At 38.6% G+C, this 22,393-nt stretch overlaps 1 protein-coding gene across 1 annotated transcript in view; it reads left to right on the forward strand.

Annotated features, from left to right (window-relative positions):
- Positions 1 to 14,935: 14,935 nt before the first annotated feature.
- The window catches only part of LOC110096060 (uncharacterized membrane protein At4g09580), a 17,560-nt gene continuing 10,102 nt past the window's right edge, over positions 14,936 to 22,393 (forward strand). Inside the window, exon 1 of the mRNA XM_020821829.2 lies at positions 14,936 to 15,340. Within this exon, the coding sequence (XP_020677488.1) occupies positions 15,171 to 15,340 (170 nt within the window). The 5' untranslated portion in view covers positions 14,936 to 15,170. The remainder of the gene's footprint in view (positions 15,341 to 22,393) is intronic.

A 22,393-nucleotide genomic window follows, 5' to 3' on the forward strand; every position in this document is an offset into this window, starting at 1 on the left:
AAATAATAAATTTTAAATTTTCTCCAAATTAGTCAATTGTCCAAGGTGGAGGCCAAATTAAAAAAAAATAATTGTGATAAGACAAGACTTTATTTGGGATGGCTTTCTTATTACTTGTTAAAACAGCTTATTAATATAAAATATTTAATTTTGTACTAGAAAATTTTTTTAAAAAGCAATAAAAAAGTCACCCCAAACAAAATCTTAAGCTATTATCTTGTCTTGTCTCTTAAGTTTTTTTTAGAACTTCCTCATCGCTATCTTCAAGCTAGTCCTTCAATCCCAGCTCTCTCGAGTTCGCATCATGACTTGCTTTCTTCACTAATCTTGACTCTAACACTAACACCATCATCATTTTTCCGCCTTTTGTTTTTGATATTTTGGCTCTAGCTCACATGTTGAGCTTGAGCCTATTGTAACCCTGACAAGTTGATCTCCAGCTCACCATATAAGCCTGACTTAAGTTCAACTCAAGTTTGAGCCAGCCTCCGAGTAGACGACTAAATCAAATTTGACTAAACTTAATTACACCCAATTGCAACTTTCTTGTAAGCTTTTACAAGTAATAGAAATATGTTTTTTAGTAAGAAATTATTTTTTAAATTATTATATTTTAACATATTTGATTATAAACAATAGATTTATATGAGAAATTTTTTTTAAAAAAAATCAATTGACAAATGAAAATGTGGCAACTTTCGTAGAAGTAAAATAGTAAAAAAAAAGGTCCCAAACAAATTCTTACGATGCGATCTCTAAGGCAATAATCTAGCTACTTGTGCACGCTCATATGTATCCATGGACCGATTACGCCTTATAATTTTTTTGAGATTATAATTTTATGCCTTAATTTTTGTTAAAAACCAAATATATATTTTTGAATGACATAAGTTTTGTCATTCAAAATATGAGATAAATAATATATCATATAAAAATATGCTTGACTTACCCAAATCATTTGGCATTATTTTCTATTAAAATTTTCCATAATCAAATTTGTATAATTTGTACTTTGATTTCAGCAAACATATAGTTAAACTAAACACTCAATAAAATGAACTCAATGATACTAAAAGTGTTTTTGATTAGAGTCCAAATCTAAAGAACCCTATAACTCTCCTTGATGTTCGAAGGTGGCAATCACTTCCGGCCACCGTTTTTATCCAATTACTATCGACGAACCATCATTGTCATCTAACCATCACTGCTCGAATGTTATAGCTCATTTCAATCATTTGCCAATAGTCATCTGACTATCGTTGCTCACAACCACCATCATTTTGTTGCCATCAATTAATCATCGTTGATTAATCACCATTGCCTAATCAAAATCGTCAGACTACTATCATCAACCTCACCGCACCCTGCTTCTCCCACCACATCCATCACAAACTCAAATAAGTGCTCCTAAACTTCATAATACTCTCTTCATCTATTGTGAAAAAAAAGCAAAATTTTATAACTTCTTGTAAATAATGGATTATTTCAGTTCAGCCGTAAATTTTCTTTTAATTCATTTTTCACGTAAAAAAAAATGAAGCCTTAGTAGTGATAGAGAGTTTCTTTGTTTGATTTAAAAAAAGTAAAAAAGCCCACGTTTTGTTGGATGAGTATTTTCTATTATTTGGTTTGAACTTTGTGAAGAGTAAATGAGCACGTTTTGTTGAAAGTATTAAAAAAAATCATACTTAAAATTAAGTCTTGCAGGCCAATAATTTTGTTGATAGATAATTCTGACCAATCAAAATTACATAAATTATATGATAAAGATTTTCAGTGTACCACTGATGAGTAATAAATTATGTAAGCATGTAAAATTTTTATAATAATTTTCTACTTAAATTCTTAATATTTTAACTCAAAAAAATTTGTACAGCTACAACTTTCTAAAGCAGCTTAATTTTAGTATAAAATTTTCTAATTTTAAAAAATTTGTATGAAAAAATTGCTTTAAAAAGTTGTAAGAAAGTTATCTCAAACGAAATATGAGTATTTATATTGTTGTTTCGAAATATATTTTTGAAGCAATGGTCTTCAATACAATTTTTTGTAATATGTAGCTCTCATCTTCTTTTGTTGAGAAGATTACTAGAATTGCAAATGATAATTTCACATAATTTTTTTTACAATAATAGTTTTAATCAAAATAGAAATATTAGTTATTCCCTAAATATAACTTGTCTTAGCTTTAAAATGTAGTATCAATTAATTGCAAAAAAAAATTATTAAGTTTGATTTGCAATAGCATCCAAAGTTCTAATCCCTTGTATTTCTCAATCTTTTGGTAATATTTATTATATGCATTTCTCTTTATAGAGTTCTGATACATCATCAAAAATCACATTGATCGGGCAAGAATGTTGATGCATATTTAAATTGGAAACATTCAAAATTAAATATTAGAACATATGAACTTCAATTTTGGCAAATTTATAGTCAAATTAAACACCTCGACGAGGTGAATACAATGACTCCAAAATGGTCCAATCCAAACCCAAATGAGCCTAAATCAAGGGCCTAATGCATAATTGAAAACTTTAGGATACTAATTGGATGACTAAATGAAATTTAAAATTTTCATGTTTTAATTAAATCGAGCATTTCAAAGAAATAAATTCAACGAGTATAAGATTGCTTAATTTTGAAATTTGCTAAGACACCTACATGTCATACAAACACTCTATGATTAAGAGAGTTAATATGAGTCGTATAATGAAGTGTTATGTATTTTCTTCATATCTATGGGTGTGACACTGTCAAAAATCTATTATAGACATCATTTTCTACATGATGGAGGAGCCACAGAGAAGGAACTTGGATTCAGAGCTTAGACTTTGGCTTGAGATTTAAGAGAGCTAGAGGCTCTAAGGATCCCAAAGCACCACTATTGGGCCACTTCTTAACCATCGCCGTAGAGCCTTCATTGGTTAACCACTACGACATTAGAAGACCATCACCCAACTATGATCCTCAGACCCCTGTTGCATAACTACGATCCTAAGATCACCCCATTATTCCACTGCAATCCTCCAACCTTGAGGGATCATAATCAGGTGATGGTGGTATGATGACCTTAATTGGGTGACAGTGGTCTGAGGACCATAATTGCGTCGTCCACCAATTACTGTAATCAAATGCAATCCTCGAATGCAATCCCTGAACTACTGTCGCCTGACTATAGTCCTCCGACCATTATAATCAAACTATGATTATCGAGTCATCGTTGCCCAATAACGAACCTTTGACTGCAGTTACTTAACTGACTATGATCTTTTTGACCACAATTGCATGACTACAGTCCATCAACCTACATTTTTCTAATAATTATTACACGGCTATTCTGATATTTACAAGCTTCATCACCTATCATCACTAATATTGCCAACACATAGTGTCACTAATAAGATTGATGTATATCGTCAACATTAACTCAGACTCTCAATTTCAACACTTGGATTTATATTGTATTTCTGCCACAGTGCTCTTCTGACCTAAATAATGTAATATGTACATTATTACTCTATTCTCTTGACGGACGGCATCATTTTTAATCAAATACAAATAATAGTGAAATTATTTTAACTCGGCTATGTCTCATGATTTTTCGCTTTCCTGAAATTTTCATGTAAAAAGTATAGCGTCTCTTACAGTTCTTCAATCATTATCTCTTATTTGTGTATGTACTTGATTTTCGTGTAAAACTAAGACATTAAACTCTATATCTCTCTACTGTTGTGAATGTTTCCACCCGTAGCAAGTTCTATCTCAATAATTGACCAAATACATGGATTATATATAAGTTAAGCTTCATGTCTCCTAATTATAAGTTTATAATCACATATCACAACAAATTATTTAAGCTAGGTCATATTCAATCATTCAATTTAATTCATATTGTCTTTCAACTTGACACAATAGTTTATATGTGATTAGTCATTATCTCAGAGATACAATTATTCAAAATAGTATTCTACACTCCCTGATTTGTCCTATTATCAAAATACTCATTATCATATATATAAATGGACTGTTAACCTAATCATTCTTTTTTTAAAAAAAGTAGGCATGGATGGCATTGGTCCCTTAAATCAAGAGTTTATTTTTTTGGTGGTCATTCTTAAAATAAGTTTTTTTTTTTTTTTATAGTTTATATGTGATTAGTCATTATCTCAGAGATACAATTATTCAAAATAGTATTCTACACTCCCTGATTTGTCCTATTATCAAAATACTCATAATATAAAGATCTTATCATATATATAAATGGTCTCTTAAATCAAGAGTTTATTTTTTTGGTGGTCATTCTTAAAATAAGTTTTTTTTTTTTTTTTTTAATGTTATAAAAGAGGGTAGCTACAAAACTACAAATGATTATTTGGCATTACTTTTAGCTTCATTTGCTAATGTTTTATACCTATAATATATAAAGTTAGCACCAAACTTCTAATAAAGAAGTTGTTCTATAAATGTGTGGCTTATAATCATGCGACTGCGAAATAGATGCACTAACAATATAATATTTTTTTAGTGCATATTTTTGCATAAAATTAAATTATGATATAGCAAAATTTTAAAATTAAGGCAAAGGTATCACCTAATGAGTTTTTAAGTGTAGTAGTTAGGACTATTTTTGTAAGGAAATTTTATTGGAAATTAGCTATCCTATGTGAAGTAAGTTGATGCATCATAAAAAAAAAAAATGATCGGACACGAATCTCGAGGAAATTTTAATGGGAAGCTTTCAAAAGTAAATTAGGAGCTATTCGAACTTTGATTTCAACAAACTTGTAGTCGAGCTAAATGTCTTGAAGAGACGAACCCAACGACACCAAAATTGCTCCAATTTGAACCCAAATGGTTCGAAATCAATGGCCCGAAGCTTATTTGAAAGCTTTAGAATATTAATTAGATAATTAAATGATATCAAAATATGACATGCTTATAGTTGAATCAAGCGGCTCAATGAGACGAATCCAACGAGCCCAATATCACTAAATTCTGACATCATTAAGATACATAAATACTCGATAAACAGTTTATGATCAAGAGAGTCAATATTGATCATCAATTCACAACACTCCCATTATGTCCTTGATCTTCTCTCTATTTACTAGTCATGTTACTTTCAAAAAACTATAAATAGACCATTCATTCTTTACAAAGGAAAGGGGAAAGAGATGAAAAAACAAATGATCTCTCTTGCTTCTCAAGCATGCACCACCCAGCTGCCTACCGTTGCCGGACTTCCACCTAGTTATCGGACTTCCACCTGGACACTAACAGCTATTGGACTTCCTTCCGACCACTGACGCACACTGACCATGTCACATGCCGATAACAATCCACTCCGACCACTATCGCCCGTTGAATATAGTCCTTCCCACCACCGTCGTCGATCGACCACAATCCCTATGACCTCGGACTTCCATCACCCGTCAACTACGGTCACTCTGACCAACATCACCTGCCCACCATGATCCCTCCGACCACTATCATCTGCAGACTATGGTCCACTCTGACCACCGTCGTCGTCCGACCACGGTCCCTCTAACCTTTATCGCCCGTCAACCGCATTCCCTCCAACCACCGTCGCCCGTCGACTATGATCCCTCCGACCTCCGTCACTCACAAACTACGATATACTCCGACCACCATTGCCTGCATAATGTAGCCTTTATGACCTCCATCGCCCACTGACTTTGGTCCCTTCAACCAACATCACCAACCGACGTCGCGACGACGATCCCTCCAACCACCATCATCCGTTGACTAGGATCCCTCTGACCACTATAGCCTGCCGACTACGATCCCTCAGATCTCCGTCATCCACTGACTATAATCCTTCCAACCTCAGTCGCTCACTGACTACGATCCCTTTGACCTTCATTGCCCGACTACGACCCTACTGACCGAAAGACCATGCCAACACTCTCTAGAATAACTCTTACTTCATTATGTTCTTCCAACTCGTGCTGTGTAATATGTAGTATATAATGCTATATTGAGATAATAAATTATAAAAAAGTGCAAATTTATTTATTTAATTATAAATAAAATATAAATTATAGTTTATAAGATAATAATTATTGAATGCTAGATAATTCAAGATAGTAGAGTTAGAAAATGTTGTCTTAGCCTTGCATGAATATTCAACATATACAAAAGAATGGAAAAAATTCGCCTGTCTCCCAAATTGGAAAATATGGGATTATAAGAGTATGAGTTACTGGTGAGCAATGAAATAGAGTTGATGAGAGGTTATAGTCAATTGGAAGATTACGGCCAAGGAAGATAGTCTAACAATGATAGTTGGGTAGCGACGGTTGGATGATGGTAGTCGAGTGACAATGGTTTGACAACCATGCTCAATAGTGGTAACTGGTAATACGAAAATGATGCTCGAGTTGCAAATTTTTAATTGTGGCAATCGGGCCACAGTGGTTCGATAATGGTGGTCAAGTTGTGGTAAGATGATGGAGGTTAGGTAGCGACAATCCGATGATGCATAACGTATCAATGATGTATAATGTTTCATTGGTGCATAGCATTTGAATAATGGTGGTCGAATAGTAACAATCCAATGATGAATGTTAGTTAACGACAATCTAATGATGCATATCATTTTGATGATGCATGACATTTCAATGATGCATAACAATTCAATAATGATAGCCTAGCATTGATAGTCTGATAATGGAGGTTGGGTGGTGGTGTAGTGAATGTGGTGATCTAACAATGCTAGTCTAACAATATTGGTTTGGAGGTTGTGATCCTATGGCGACATTTAGATGGCAAGGGTCTGGCGACATTTGTCGATAGTGGAGGTTTGAAGATGACGGTTGTCCAGTGATGATGGAGCTCTTATGCCAACATTGAGACGATGATGGTGGTCTTATGCCAACATTGAGATGATGATGGTGGGCGGTAACGGTTGGGTGATGACTTGATGGCATTAATTGAATGGTAGTTTGACGCTGATGCTTGAATGAAGCTATGATATCTTTCAAGCATTTGAGCTTTTTTTAATCTCAAGCTAGAATGTCCTTTTCATGTACAAAGTAGGAGCTTATTTATAAATATTGAGTGACATGCCTTATTGTTGCATCCTAGAGTATTCACGACAGTAGAGAAATACATAGTTTAACGTCTTAGCATTATATGAAGATCCAGCATGCAAGCAGATAAGAGAGAGAGTGTACAATTCATAAGAGACACTAGAGTTTTGATGTGGAAACCCATAAAAAAGGGAAAAAATTACGAGGTCTGTCCCAATTTGAATGAATCCACTAGTATTTGCAGTTGATTACAAATGAGGCCCTTCTTAGGGAGAAGGCCTTGGCTTGATGTTACAAATGTACGTCATATAGAGCATATTATATGGTGGGAGTTACAATAATCATCTTAGATATGTTTGTTTGGTTGGAAGGGCCATAGTCAATACGAGACAGGGGTCCGAAAGACCGTAGTTGGCAGGAGACCGGGGTTAGAAAGACTATTGTCTGTTGATGGAGGTCGGAAGAACCATAGTAGGCGACGGAAGTCGGAAGGACCGTGGTCAGCAAGAGACAGAGGTCCAAAAGACCATTGTTTGTTGATGGAGGTCGGAAGAACCATAGTAGACGACGGAGGTCGGAAGGACCATAGTCGGCAGGACACAGAGGTCCGAAAGACCATTGTATGTTGATGGAGGTCGGAAGGACCATAGTAGGCGACGGAGATTAGAAGGACCGTAATCGGCAGGAGATATAGGTCTGAAAGATCATTGTCTGGTGATGGAGGTCAGAAGTACCATAGTAGGCGACGGAGGTCGGAAGAACCGTAGTCGGCAAGAGATCAGGATCTGAAAGATCATAGTTGGCAAGAGACCAGGGTCTGAAAGATCGTAGTTGGTAGGAGATCAGGGTCTGAAAGACCGTTGTTTGCTGATGGAGGTTGGAATGACCATAGTAGGCGACGGAGGTCGGAAGGACTGTAGTTGGCAGGAGACCAGGGTTTGAAAGATCGTAGTTGGTAGGAGACCAGGGTTTAAAAGACCATAATTGGCTGCAGGAGACTGGGGTCTAAAATATCATTGTCATAGGGCGACACTTCGGTAGAACTCTGGGCGTCAGGTAGTGGTTCGACAGAAGTCCGGGCCTTAGGTGGTGGTCTGGGAGAAGTCTGGACCTCAAGTGGTAGTTCGGCAGAAGTTTGGGACTCAGGTGGTGGTCCAGCAGAACTCCGGGCATCAGGTGGTGGTCCGACAGAATTCCGGGCATCATGTGGTGGTCTAGGAGAAGTCCCAGCCTTAGATGGTGGTCCTACGGAGCTCAGGTCCTTAAGCGGTGGTCCGGTAGAGCAACGACGTCAAGCGGTGGTCCAACGAAGGTGAGGGGCCTCAAGTGGTGGTCCGGCGTAGCAACGATGTAAGGCGCTGGTCCGATGAAGGTGAGGGCCTTAAGTGGTGGTCTGGTGGAGCAACAACATCAAGCGGTGGTCCGGTGGAGGTGACGGTCTCAAGTGGTGGTCTGGCGGAGCAACGACGACAGGCGGTGGTCCGACAGAGGTGAAGGCCTCAAGTGGTGGTCCGACTAAGCAATGGCGTCAGGCGGTGGTCCGGTGGAGGTGAGGACCTCAAGTGATGGTACGACGGAACAATGCGTTAGGCAGTGGTCCAGCGGAGGTGAGGGCCTCAATTGATGGTCCGACGGAGTAATGACATCAGACGGTGGTTCGGCAAAGGTGAGAGCCTCAAGTGGTGGTCCGATGGAGCAACGACATTAGGCGGTGGTTCGGCAGAGGTGAGGGCCTCAAGTGGTGGTCCGGCGGAGCAACAACGTCAGGCGTTGGTTCGGCAGAGGTGAAGGCCTAAAGTGGTGGTCCGGCGGAGCAACGACGTCAGGCGGTGGTCTGGCGGAGGTGAGGGCCTTAAGTGGTGGTCCGGCTGAGGAGAGGGCCTCAAGTGGTGGTCCGGCAAACTCAGGCGGTGGTCGAGGAGGAGCTTCTTTCTTCTCTTCCTTCTCTTCTTCGTTCTTCTCTTCTTGCCTTGGTCCCCCATGTCAAGAGAAATAAGAGGTTTATTTATAGATTTATGGATTGGCATGACCCATAAATAGATGAGAGATCAACGGTAAATGAGGAGTGGTTGAATGGACGACCGATATTGAATCCTTTTATCATGGACTGTTCGTCAGACATTTGAAGGTCTTAGTAATGTCGGAATTCAGTGATCTTGAGCTCGTTGGATTTATCTCATTGACCCGCTCGATTAGACTATAAGAACGTTATGTTTGAAAATCGTTTGTTAACCCAAATTGTGGTTCAAACCTTCCAACAGCGCTTCAAACCCTTGATTTGACCCATTTGAGCTCGGATTGAGTCAAATTGTTGTTGTTGGGTTCGTATTTTTGAGACGTTCAGTTCGGCTATAAGTTTGCTTAAATTGGAGTTTATATGGTCCCAATTTTTAATTTCGGAAGTTTTCAACTTAATTTTGCATCGAGATTCGTGCCCGATCAAGATAATTTTTTGATGACGTATCACTTATAAATATAGTCAAAACTAAAGATTGGTGGGTAAAGGTCATCCGTACCTGACAGAGTATGATCAAGTTCAATACCCAAAAGGGTCTTCGGTCCCAAAGTTCAATACTTTGAACGGCAATAACAATCCCAGGCAGCACTTGGCGCAGTTCAAAGCCACTTGCGGGAACACGGGAGCGGGAGGCAATGATGCCCTACTCTTCCGACAGTTCGTTAGCAGTTTGACAGGGACTGCTTTCGAATGGTACGCTGAACTACCAAATGACTCTGTAAAGACATTTGCAGAGTTAGAAAGTATGTTCGTGAAGAGATTTGCCAGTGCAACTGAAAAGATAACGATCGCTGACCTTGCTCTGGATAAGAGAAAAAGGGAAGAATCAGTGACCAAATACATCACTCGCTGGCGCAATCTGAGTATGAAATGTGAGCAGCAGCTTGAGGAAGAGCATGCCGTACAGTTGTGAATGGGAAACATTGATGACAAGATGCAACCATTCCTGTGCATGGCTACCATCACTACATTTCAAGATTTGCTAGACAGAGTGGCAAAGTTTGAAAAGTTGAACTTATCAAAATCAGATGGTTACTCTGATAAGCCCAAGAAGGCTAAAGCCTCAGGTGCTAGAAGAGGCGAGGCTGACTCCATATTTTTCTCTAGAGCTGATAAGGAGAAACAGGTGGCATATAATGTAGACAAAGGCAAGCAGCCAATGCAATATCAAGAAAAGCCTAAACAGGCCTACAACTCTAAACCCCAGCCGAAGTTGATACTCGGGGGTAATGATAAGCCACGAACTTATCAAGGTGGTGGAGAACGTCCGCGGCAAACAACGGGAACTGGTGATCGAACGTTCCCCTCCCTCAAAGAGAAAATGAACAAAGAATATTCATTTCAGAGGGAAAGTATCGCAAAGTTCTTTCGACAGGCGTTGAAGGCGGGCTTAGAACTGCCTGAATGCAAGAGGCCCGAGGAGTCGAAACACAGTGGCGATCCAAACTACTGCCCATATCATCGGGTAATTAGTCATCCAATTGAAGATTGCTATGTCTTCAAAGATTGGCTGGAGAAGAAATATCGAAGAGGAGAGCTCACGTTGTCTGACAATGTGTTGTCTCACCCCAGAAAAGAGTCAACTCGGGTAGTTACGACTTCTCCCGTACCCCCGGTTGAAGAAAAGAAAGATGAAAAGAAGCCAGCTCAAGAAGAGCAGTGGGAGACTGCGGTCTCCAAGAAAACTGTGAAGATGTTGAAACAGCTTGAAGGAGTTCCATGTGTGAAATGGAAATCTCCCACGGAACCAGTGTTAGATCCCAAAGCTCTGCCCGTGGTGCGAGCTTTTACTTCTAAACAATTTTCCAACCAAGTTGGTACTTCAAAGTCTGGAAAGAAAAAGTCCTCCAAGAAGAAGACCAAACTGAAGAAGCCCAAGGAGAAGAAAACAACAACCCAAAGGGTTATAGACAGTTTGGATGAATACTACCAGACCGCAAGACGTCCTATTAAGCTCGCTGACTTTATCTTTATGTCAGAGCTCAAGGTTGACGAAGCAGAGGAAGCTGATGAGGATCCTCTTCCTACAGAAGTTTGTCGAGTCATTTCAGTAGCGCCAATAACTCCGGCAAAAGAAAAATACGTCAGGGAGATGATTGTTGAAACCTGTCTGGCGACATCGTCAATGGACTATAGTTCAGAGGAGGATTTCTTCTTAGATAAGGGATTTTTCAAAGGAGGTGGACCAGCAAAGCCCAAGTCTCAACAGACTCCTTAGTGGAGTGGAATGCACCACTAAAGAAAAGGAGTCAACAGTGCCTCAGCCAGAAGAAGCGGCCGAACCAACCATCTGGACACTCTATGTTGATGGTTTATCTAAAAAAAGTGGCACTTGGGCTGGTCAAGGAGGTTGGCACAAAGAAGGTCAAATTTGATAGTGACTCCCAGCTTGTCATGCATCAGGTCCGAAGTTCTTATGAGTATGAGGCTTAGACTTCCACCTAGACACCAACCGCTGGCAGACTTCCTTCCAACCATCGTTGCTCATCAACCATGTCACCTAGTGACTACAGTTCACTCCAACCACCATTTCCCGCCAATTACGGTCCTTCTGACCATCGTCGCTCGTCGACCATGATCTATATAACCTCCATCGCCCGCTAACTACGATCCCTTCGAACAACGTCGCTTGCTAACCATGATCCCTCTGACCACCATCTCTTGCATATTATGATCCACTTTGACCACCGTTGTTGTTCCAACTATAATTTCTCTGACTTCTGTTGCCCGTCGACTACAATCCCTCCGACTACCATTGCCCATCGACTACGATCCCTCCGACCTCCGTCGTTCGCTAACTATGGTCTACTTCGACCACCATTGCTCTTATACTATGGTTTATATGACATATGTCGCCCACCAACTACGGTCCCTTCAACTAACATCGCCCGCCGACTAGGATCCCTCTGACCACCATCGCTCGTTGGCTAGGATCTCTCCGACCACCGTCGTCTGCCGACTACAATCCCCTTGTCCTCTATCACCCGCCAACCATGACCCTTCTAATTTCCATCACCCACCGACTATGATACCTCCGACCTTCATCGCCCAACTATGATCCTACTGACTGAACGAATATGTCAACACTCTCTTAAGAACAACTCTCATTTCACTACGTTCTTCCAACTCACACCATGTAATATACTCTATATAATGCTACATTGAGCCAATGCATCCTCCCCCTTAAGAGAGGGTACCATTTTTAATCAACATCAAACACTAGTGGATTCATTTCATATGGGCAAGACTACGTGGTTTTTCTCATTTTTAGGGTTTTCATGTAAAAATCTTGGTATCTTTTATAGCTCCTACACCCCTCTCTCTTATATGTATGTGTGCTAGATCTTCGTTCAATGCCAAGGCACTAAGTTTTTTTATCTCTCTACTGCCGCGACTATTCTAGGACCCAACAAAAGTAATTCAGAGTCAAGGGGCATTTTTATAATAAAAGCCTTAATACTAGCTCCTTTAAATTTAAAAAAGTACAAATTTATTTATTTATTTATTTATAGATAAAATATAAATTATATTGTATAAGATAATAATTATTGTATGCTAGATAATTTTGGAGTTGTGTGAGAAAATGTTATGTCTTAGTCTTGTATGAATATCCAACATATACAAAAGAATGGAGATACCAAGAGTTTTTAAGTGGAAACTTTGGAAGAGAACAAATATGATATAGCTTAAATAATTACACTCAATGAAGGTAGATTACAAAAATCCGCCTGTCTCCCAAGTTGGAAAAGATGGGATCACAAGAGCATGAGTTACTGGTGAGCAAAAACATAGATTTGATGAGAGATTTTAGGCATTTGGAAGATTGTGGACAATGAAGATAGTTTGACAATGATAGTTAGGCAGTGGGAGTTGGATAATAGTGGTTGAGTGACAATAGTTTAACAAGCACACTCAATAGTGGCAGTATGAAAATGGTGCATGAGTGGCAAATTTTTTATCGCGGCTGTCGAGCCACATTGGTTTGATAATGGTGATCAAGTTGTGGTAAGATGATGGAGGTTAGGTAGCGACAATTTAATGATGCACAACATATCGATGATGCATAGCATTTGAATAATGGTCGTCGGGTAGTGACTGTCCGATGATGAAGGTTAGACATCAACAATTTGATGGTGCATAACATTTCGATGATGCATGACACTTCAATGATGCATAATGTTTTGAGAATGATAGTCTAGTAGTAACACTCTGATGATGGAGGTTGGGTGGTGGTGTAGCGACTATGGAAATCCGACGATGGTGGTCTAACAATGTTGGTCTTATGGTTGTGATCCTATTGCGACAGTTAGATGGCATGGGTCTGGCAACATTTGTCGATAGTGGAGGTTCGAACCTGATGGTTATCTAGCGATGACGACGGTCTTATGCTAACATTCATACAATGGTGGGCGATAATGATTGGGTGATGACTCTATGGCAGTAGTTGAATGGTGGTTTGACGGAGTGGTTCAATGGTGATGCTTGAATGGAGCTATGATATTTTTCACGCATTTGAGCCTCCTTGAATCTCAAGCCATAATGTCCTTTTCATGTAGAGAGTGGGAGCATATTTATGAATATCGAGTGGCAAGCCCTATAAATATAATCAAAATTTAAAATCATTTAGTGTTGTTGCAGGCCAGAATATACGCGGTGATAGAGTAATATCCCTACATTTTAGCGTTACACAGAAATCCAGCTCACACAGAGAACACAATATTTTTTACATGGAAAATCCTGGAAATGAGAAAAATCATAGGATTTGGCCCAGCTGAAAATGATTCCACTAAAATTCGAGTAGATTACAATGTGCCTAATCGTCCTTGAAGGCAATCATATTACAAATGACAACCGTATGATTGAAATCTAGTGACAAACGTGAATGAAAGTCCGGCGTCACTTTATGGTCCGTTTGAAGTCCGATGTTACTTGGAAATTTGGGCGTCAATTGGTAGTCCGATGGTGGTTTAGCATAATTTCGGTGTCGGGCGGTGGTCTGATAGAACTCCGGCATTGGACAGTGATCCAACAGAACTCTGGCGTCGGGGCGGTGGTCCGATAGAACTCCGGATGTCAGGTGGTGGTCTAGCGGGACTCCGATCATCAGGTGGTGGTCCGGCGGGACTCTGGGTATCCGGTGGTTGTCCGGCGGGGCTCTCGGAGTTTGGTGGTGGTCTGGCGGGACTTCGGACATCAGGTTGTGGTCTGGCGGGACTCCGGGCTTCAGGTGGTGGTCCAACAGGACTCTGGTCGTCAGATGGTGGTCCGACGGAACTCCGGGCGTTAGGTGGTGGTTCGGCAGAACTCCGGGCGTCAAGTGATGGTCCAGCGGAACTCCGGGCGTCAGGTGGTGGTCTGGCGGAACTCCAGACGGTGGTCGAGGATACAAGGAGGCAAGAGCGATCTCCGATCTCTCTCTTTTTTTTTCTTAGGCTTAGGGGCCCAATTTCAAGAGGAAAGAGGGACCTGTCTATAAATTTTTTAGGATGTCATGGCCATAACTATAAATTTTTTAAAATCTAACATCCGTTGATCTTAAATTTAATTTAAAATTTTGTTTAATATTTTTGCTCATAAAATTTTAATGATGCAGCAATATTTTTTTTTTAAAGAATTTAGCAGTCTTAATATTATAATACAATGCTTGACAATAGGCTACAAAAATCAGCACGCTTCAGGCAGAATGATTTACACGTTATGATCGTCCTACGCCACCTGCTACAATGTGTAAACCGTGTCAGCAGATATTCCCTATCATCTCTTCAAATGCACCTCCGGAACACAATAAGAAATTAAGAACGGAATTCCGCATTTACTAACGTAACCGAACACGGCGTACAAATAATATTCCTCGTCCTATAAAATCGTGAAGACAATAAAGAGAGAAAGAGAGAGGGCGAGCGGGGGCAAAGCGGAGGATTCGGCGGATAGGGATTCATGGAAGAAAACTAGTTTCGTTTCGTAGCAGCATTGTTTTCTTCCTCAAATCGCTCTCCCCCTCTCTCTCTTTGATCGATCCTTCTTCTCCTTCTTCTTTCCTTTTCTCCTCTTCCATTATCAACCGGAGGCCCTATTTTGGGGAGAAAGCGGAAGAAGAAATGGGGAAGGGATCATCGAAGTTTCCCCTCTCAGGGTGGGAAGTTGCGGTTGGTTTGGGTGTGGTGGTGAGCTTCGGGATCGGGCTTCTGGGCGTCTATTTCTCGATGCCACCATCGGATTATAGCTTCTTGAAGCTTCCGCGCACCCTCGAGGAGCTGCAAGCGCTCAGGTATTTTGTTTTTTTGTTTCTCAAATTGATAGAAGATCTGTCAGTGAGGATATGGTGATTTGGTAATTTTTCAGATCTGGGATTGTGACTTCTTGTGGTTTTGGTTTTGCATGCTGGTTTTTGAATATGAGTGGAATGATACTTGTGCAGTGCTAGAATTTTGACCGATTGAATGAGTCGACGGAAATTGATAAATGACCAACATTTTTGTTCTAGACAGGGTATTGAAGTTATAGTTAATGCTCCTATGGATGGAGATCTTGGGGTCTTTTTTGACATTGGATCTTTAACTTTTTTCCATTTTTAAGATCTATACCCTATTCGGAAAGAGAATACCAAATATTTGGGATAAGGGTAATGGTAACGATGATGATGCTTGCTATTCTAAAAGAGTGCCTTAACATTGCCCTAATAAGGGATGAAGGACAAGCATACAGAAAGTTCATAGTTTGTTTTGGCTTTATCTATTTGGTACAATTTTGAGAAGGTATTTTCAAATTCTTTATAAAATCTTGTTGATAAGACTAGAGAGGGAGTTGAAAGTAAACTTGAATTATGGAGGTCAACATTATAGACTAAAGATTTTCGCTTGAGTAGATCTAAAACAGAATATATGGAGTGTAATTTTAGTAGTACTAGACCTAGTGAGGGGATTGTGACTTTGGGCGATCAAGTCATTAATAAGAGTACTCGTTTTAGATATCTTGGATCTATTATTCAGAGTGATGGTGAAATAGATGGGGATATTATCAGCGTAATTTAAGTTGGATGGTTGAAGTGGAGGAATGCATCGGGCTTGTTGTGTGATAGTTTATTTATTAGATTTAAACGAGAATTTGACCTTTAATAGGACACAATGGAGAAATAGGATTCATGTAGCCGACCCCATGTAGTGGGATAAATGCTTGATGTTGTTGTTGGCCTCATTCAATCAATTTTCCCTGATTTCTTAGGTAGAAGTATCCTGGTGGGATTAATCTGTTGAATATAAACCTTTTATAGTCCCCCAGTGGAGAATGTAAATAAGCCTTTAAGGCTTGTCTTTCACTGTTGCATGATGGCCTGTTTGGAATTTTGATAGAGGTAGCAGTTGCATGGACTAAATATGGTTGTTAACCTTTCCTCCTTTTCTGTCTTCACTGATATTTCCCCAATGAATTTGTATCATTATTCTAGTTTTAGAAATCATGTATATATTTTTGAAGACGCATGCAATTATGCAAAGTATAACTCAAATTAAATTTGTATGACAAAGGATACTGCACCTCTCGCATTTTTTGCATGACAACCAAGCAAAATAGCTTGGGCATGCACTCAGCACACATATTTCTAGCTTTTTTTGTTATTTTTTGGTTCATTGATTTATTTAATTAGTAGTATGAATATAATTTTTTGTTGTTGGTTAGGCGTAGCTTAATAACAGTGTTTTTTGTGCTAAGTTTAGTTCTTATGTGAATATTTTTGTTCTGCCATTTAATTGATGCAATAAGATAGATTTGTTAGAAGTAGAAATCTTTACCTCATTCATATGTGGAGTTTGAACCTATAATGCTCAAATGATATATGATAATTTGTTAAATAAAATATACATGATTGATACAAAATTATCTATGTTAGTCTTGAATGATGAATAGGGTTAGGCCTTGCTGCTACACTAGTTTTGAATGTATCTGCCACTAAGTTGAGCTTGTTATATGTTTTTCTTCCTATTCTACCCTTTATCAAAAGGGTAAATGTTATTTTCTTCAAAAATTTTCTTATAATCTAGCCATCTTCCTTTTTTTTGAGAAATGTAAATATTAATATTAATCCTCCAAACCTTTCTTTTTTGATTGAAATGATTTGCCTTTTCTTACATGATCTTGTTTTACTCTCATTCTTGTGGATATGAATACCTAGATAAACCTCTAAAAGTGTAAACATAATCAAGTATGATAGATAAGCTATGTCATCTTTTTCAAAGATTAACACACACTAAGCTTAGATTTTAATTTATGATGATTGCTAAACAGCCTAATATTTATTTATCAACTTTTCTTTCCCTTTTATATATATTCATGATTTTTTTTTTCTGTTGGCACTTGCTATTAAGCTAAATGGCCTGATATTTATTTATCCATTGTTCTTTCCCTTCAATTTCACAATTTTTAAATTTGTTTTCATATACATTCTTCCCACATAAAAGGGATTTGGTTCCCAAATTTGAAGTTAATGCATTTATAGAATCATACTTTTGTTTACAAATAGGTGGGAGAATATAACACACATCTCTTCTTTAGACTCCCAAGTAGCCTTGGTCATAGAATGATTCACTAGATTACCTTCACAAAATGAATAGATTGTTGTTGAAGTTCTTGAAACTGTCATTCAATGTGGTAATTTCTCATAATGCAGATCTTCTCAAATTAGTTGTGGCTCATGTTGAATCATATGAGAATGATTAGATACATGTTTCTCAACAATGATGCATGAAAGACACAATATACACTATAAGAACTGAAATGAAGAGTCAATTGATAAATAATGTTTCCTTCTTTCTTGATGTCCTTAAAAGGTCCAATGAATCTTGGTTTAAGTTTTCCACTCAATACAAATTTGGTAACCCCCTTTATAGGAGACAAGTTTGAGGGATATTTGATCCTCAACTTAAAAAATGAACGTCTCTATGCTTGAGATCATTGTCTAAAATTGTGCAATATGAGGCTCGTCTCAACACAATTCCATTGAAAAATGCCTCGTGGCTTACACCTCGAGCTTTTTTTTATTAGGCTTACGCCACATATTGGCTGAAGCTCGCCTTAAGGCATTCCTCGCCTCGCTGGCATGGGGCATTCGCCTCACTATATATATAATCAATATACAATCTAAACTATCATTCTTTTTCACAAAAAAGAATAAATGGTCCCCAAATAGATATACTAGGATATACAAAATCCCCATCCAACATTTCATGTAGCTGAGCTTTAAACTCCTACAATTCAACAATAACCATTTCATATTGCTCCTTAGATATACGTGTGGTCTAGGGAGTAAGTTAATAACAAACTTAACGTCTCAAACTTTCAATTAGAAGTTTGTTCGGACATCTCATCTGAATCAAATCATGCCATTCCTTCATAGCAGACTCAGTCTAAGCTTTTTGTGTCTGATCTTGAATCAATTATGAAAAAAAAGTATGACATCCTCCTCACAACTACTTATGAGCTTCATTATGGGATGTCAGCGAGAGAGGCTTCTGGTCAGTTCCATGAATGTAAAACTCAAATCCCAGACAAAAGAAAAATAACATGCTGACAGGAATCTGATCTTCACACAACAAAAACAACAGTAACGAAGGAAAACACAACAGAAATCAGTGAGAAAATTTTTTATTTCTTCACAAAAAACCAAGATACAAGTTGATCAATTATTAGAGAGGTAGATCGGCTTTCCACAAACGCTAAGCGCCGCTAGGAACAACTCCAAAGAAAAACTACATCAAACACACAAATCACATTATGAAAATAAAACAACCTAATTTCCCTAAATAATCTCTCCTAATTCCCTCCCAAATCTGAAGTCAAATCAGTCATCTTTTCCTAAATAATTCCCTCCTAAAGTTGAATTCAAATCAACCCTCTTTGCCTAAATAAAACTTTATAATTCTCTTCCAAATGTGAATTCAAATCAGACATTTTTCCTTAAATAAACCTTCATAATTTCCTCCCAATCAATTTAACCCTCTTTCCCTAAATAAACATTCATAATTTCCAACTAATCAAATCAACCCTCCTTCCCTAAATAAATATTTCTAATTCTCTCCCAATCAAATTATCCCTCTTTCCCTAAATAAACATTCCTAATTTTCTCCCAATTTTGATCTTCTCTGGTAAGTAATTAATTTCCCTTTGACCTCCCTCTCTCCTTGCCCGCCGTCCACCCTAGTGGAGCCCATAGGCTAGGCCGGTCCATCAATACTCCCTCCTAAAGAGTCACCTTATCCTCAAGATGGATTGAAAAAAATTGCTACTGAACCACTGGACTGAATCTGGGTCAAATGATCCCTGCCTCTAGCATCTCTCTGATCAATCTCTCTATCTCATTCTTCTCGATTTGGGGATAGTGGTATGGACGAGCATTTATAGGTGAGACTCCTTCCTTTAAGATGATAGCATGCTCGTGTTCCTACAGAGGAGGCAATCTCAGAATTAACTGGTACACCTCTCAATACTTTTTTAGGAGTGCCTGAATCATGTCTGGTGCTCCTATCTTCTCCCTATCTTCTTCTCATTCCAAGCTCTGCAACACCACCAACCCTTTCCCCTCCTTGAAAGTGGCTCCAAAGGTGGCGTCTCTTATTCTTCCCCTAAAATTTTTACCTTTCAATCCTCCCTCATCGTCCCAATATTTGGGTTTCCCCTACTTTCTTGTCAGGTCCAATGGTTCCCTTGCCTCCAATGATGATGTATTGACTTGAAACTCTAACATCATTTTCACAATTTCTTCCATATTCGAAAGTCTGCCCTCAATTGTTAAAATTTACTCTCTGAATTTAGAGTTAAAATTTTTAAGTTCCCTAACAAGCCTCTCCTTCAATGTACAACCTTCTTAGCCGCCATAGGTCCAAAAAAAATGGTGTTATGATATTAATTTGGTAGGAATTCAATCTCCACACAACAAAGCAACAATAATAAAGAAAGAACGCAACATAAATCAGCGAGAAAGAATTTTGTATTGACACTATAAACTAAGATACAAGTTGATCTACTATTAGAGAGGTAGATCAATTCTCCATAAACCCTAGGTGCCGCTCGGAACAACTCCAAAAAAAAGCTATAATAAAAACACAAATCACATAATGAAAATAAAACAACATAGTTAACCCTAAATAAGCTCTCGTAATCACTCCCAAAATCTTAATTCAAATCAGCTTTATTTCCCTAAATAATTGCCTCCAAAATCTGAAATAAAATCAGCCATCTTTCCCTAAATAAAGATTCATGATTCTCTTCCAAATCCGAATTTAAATCAGTCATCTTTTCCTAAATAAACCTTCCTAATTTCCTCTCAATTAAATCAGACATCTTTTTCTAAATAGACCTTCCTAATTTCTTCCCAATCAAATTAGTCATCTTTCTCTAAATAAATATCGCTAATTCCATTCTAATTTTGGTCTTCTACGATAAGTAATTAATCCCCCTTTGATCCCCTCTCTTCTTGCCCGCCGCTGTCCACCCTAGTGGGGCCCACCGGCTCAGTAGGTCCATCACATACTTTCGGAATAATTAATTGTGGGAAAATGTGATGATAATATTGAAACCATTAAATAGTATAATAATAAAATTAATAATAGATGTCTATTAGTTATTATAGTCATATCACAATCAACTAACATATGCGTTGGCTTAAAATTGTCTCCAATATGAAGCATAAAATGCATCTTAGAAGTTAAGATTACATGCTCAATTTATACACATAACAAAGGCTATAGACATAAAAGAATGTGCGGCACCTAAATCAAATAATATTGTAGCTACATGGCCCAAGATTGTAACCATACCTTCTACAACATTTGTAGCAGTTTGGACATCATGTTGTGCAGTTTGGACATCATGTTGTGTCAGTGCATAGGCACAAATCTAATCACTTGGCTCCTGAAACTGTCATTGCCTAAACTACTATCAACTGCCAGTACTCTGGTCAGTCCTAGCTGTTTGTGCTCCACGGTCATGACGTTCACTCTGTCCTTTTCCTTCGGATGGTATGTACAAATTCTCATTATATGTCCAAGCTGTCCACATTGAGAATAAGCACGTAAGGATCAGTATTTCTGAGTATGAGAAATATCACAACTCATGCACAAAGAAAATGGGAATGATATCCGATCCTTTCCCTTAAGAGCAAAACCTCATTGTTTTTGTTGTTGGGCACTACTCTGTTGTTCTATTTGCTGCTGTTATGTTGAGTGTCCTTTTAATGAACACAGCTCTGTTGACCATTACGATGCTTCTTATATCTTGACATCACTTTTCTAACTATCACCAGCCTCCCGTTCCTTGATCTTTTTTTGCACACACATGCTCCTAGTCATGGTCTATTAGTTTGGCTTTTTCCACCTGCTCGTTGTTTGTGATCTTGATTGATATTGATATAAGTGGGGACGTATGTCATCTTTTAATCCATAAATTTGTGGCACCTCTCTGCCTCTGTCGCCATGAATTGTGGCACATTGTGTGCCACCTAGAAAATTAAGCCTCCTTTTCAGTCATTGGCATCATGCCCTAGATTAGAACTCTCTAATCATCCATTATGAGGTCATGTTAGAGAGATTATTTTGTGCGGACACTGGACAACTTACCGTCCAGAGACGAATTAGGTGCAGCCACGTCATCCAGTACCGAGCAGTACCAAGCCGCAGTACCGAGTAGGGGGTGATGTGACGTATTTTCATTGGGCTCTGGACGGCGTTCGGCGTCCGCACAGAATAATTCATCCATGTTATAAGAGCTTGTACAAGACTCTAATCCTCTAACTCTTTGATCAGTTCATCTGTGGTCCCCATCTCTCTACCTCTCTGACATGATTTGGTTGAATCGAATTGGATCAAATTTTAATTTTCAAAACTTTTTAATGTTTAACACTGCCGTTGCCAGGTCCCAAGTCCTGGATGAGAAAAGTGGAGGGTTGCGTTAGGTAGTCGACAGCCAGCGTAAAACTTGTCGAACAAAAATGACATGAATCCTTTAAGAAATTGTGTTAATGCTAGGGCGTCCCCTGGAAGCGACGCGCTGTATGGCCTGAATACAGTGACAAGTGTGCAAGGGCCACTACACCGACGCCCGGGTGCAGTGTTAAATAGGCAAGGGTTCCCGCATCAAGGACGGATGTGGGCAAAGAAGCTAGTCCATGATACTAAAATTAGGATAGGAACTTGGAATATAGGTTCCCTTACAGGTAAATTAATGGAGTTAATAGATATTATGATTCATATGAAATTAAATATTTTATGCATTCAGGAAACTAAGTGGGTTGGAGAGAAGGCTAAAGAAATTGATAGTTTATGATTTAAACTTT

This window comes from Dendrobium catenatum, unplaced genomic scaffold (genome assembly GCF_001605985.2).
Source record: "Dendrobium catenatum unplaced genomic scaffold, ASM160598v2 fragScaff_scaffold_1228, whole genome shotgun sequence".
Classification (NCBI taxonomy): domain Eukaryota; kingdom Viridiplantae; phylum Streptophyta; class Magnoliopsida; order Asparagales; family Orchidaceae; genus Dendrobium; species Dendrobium catenatum.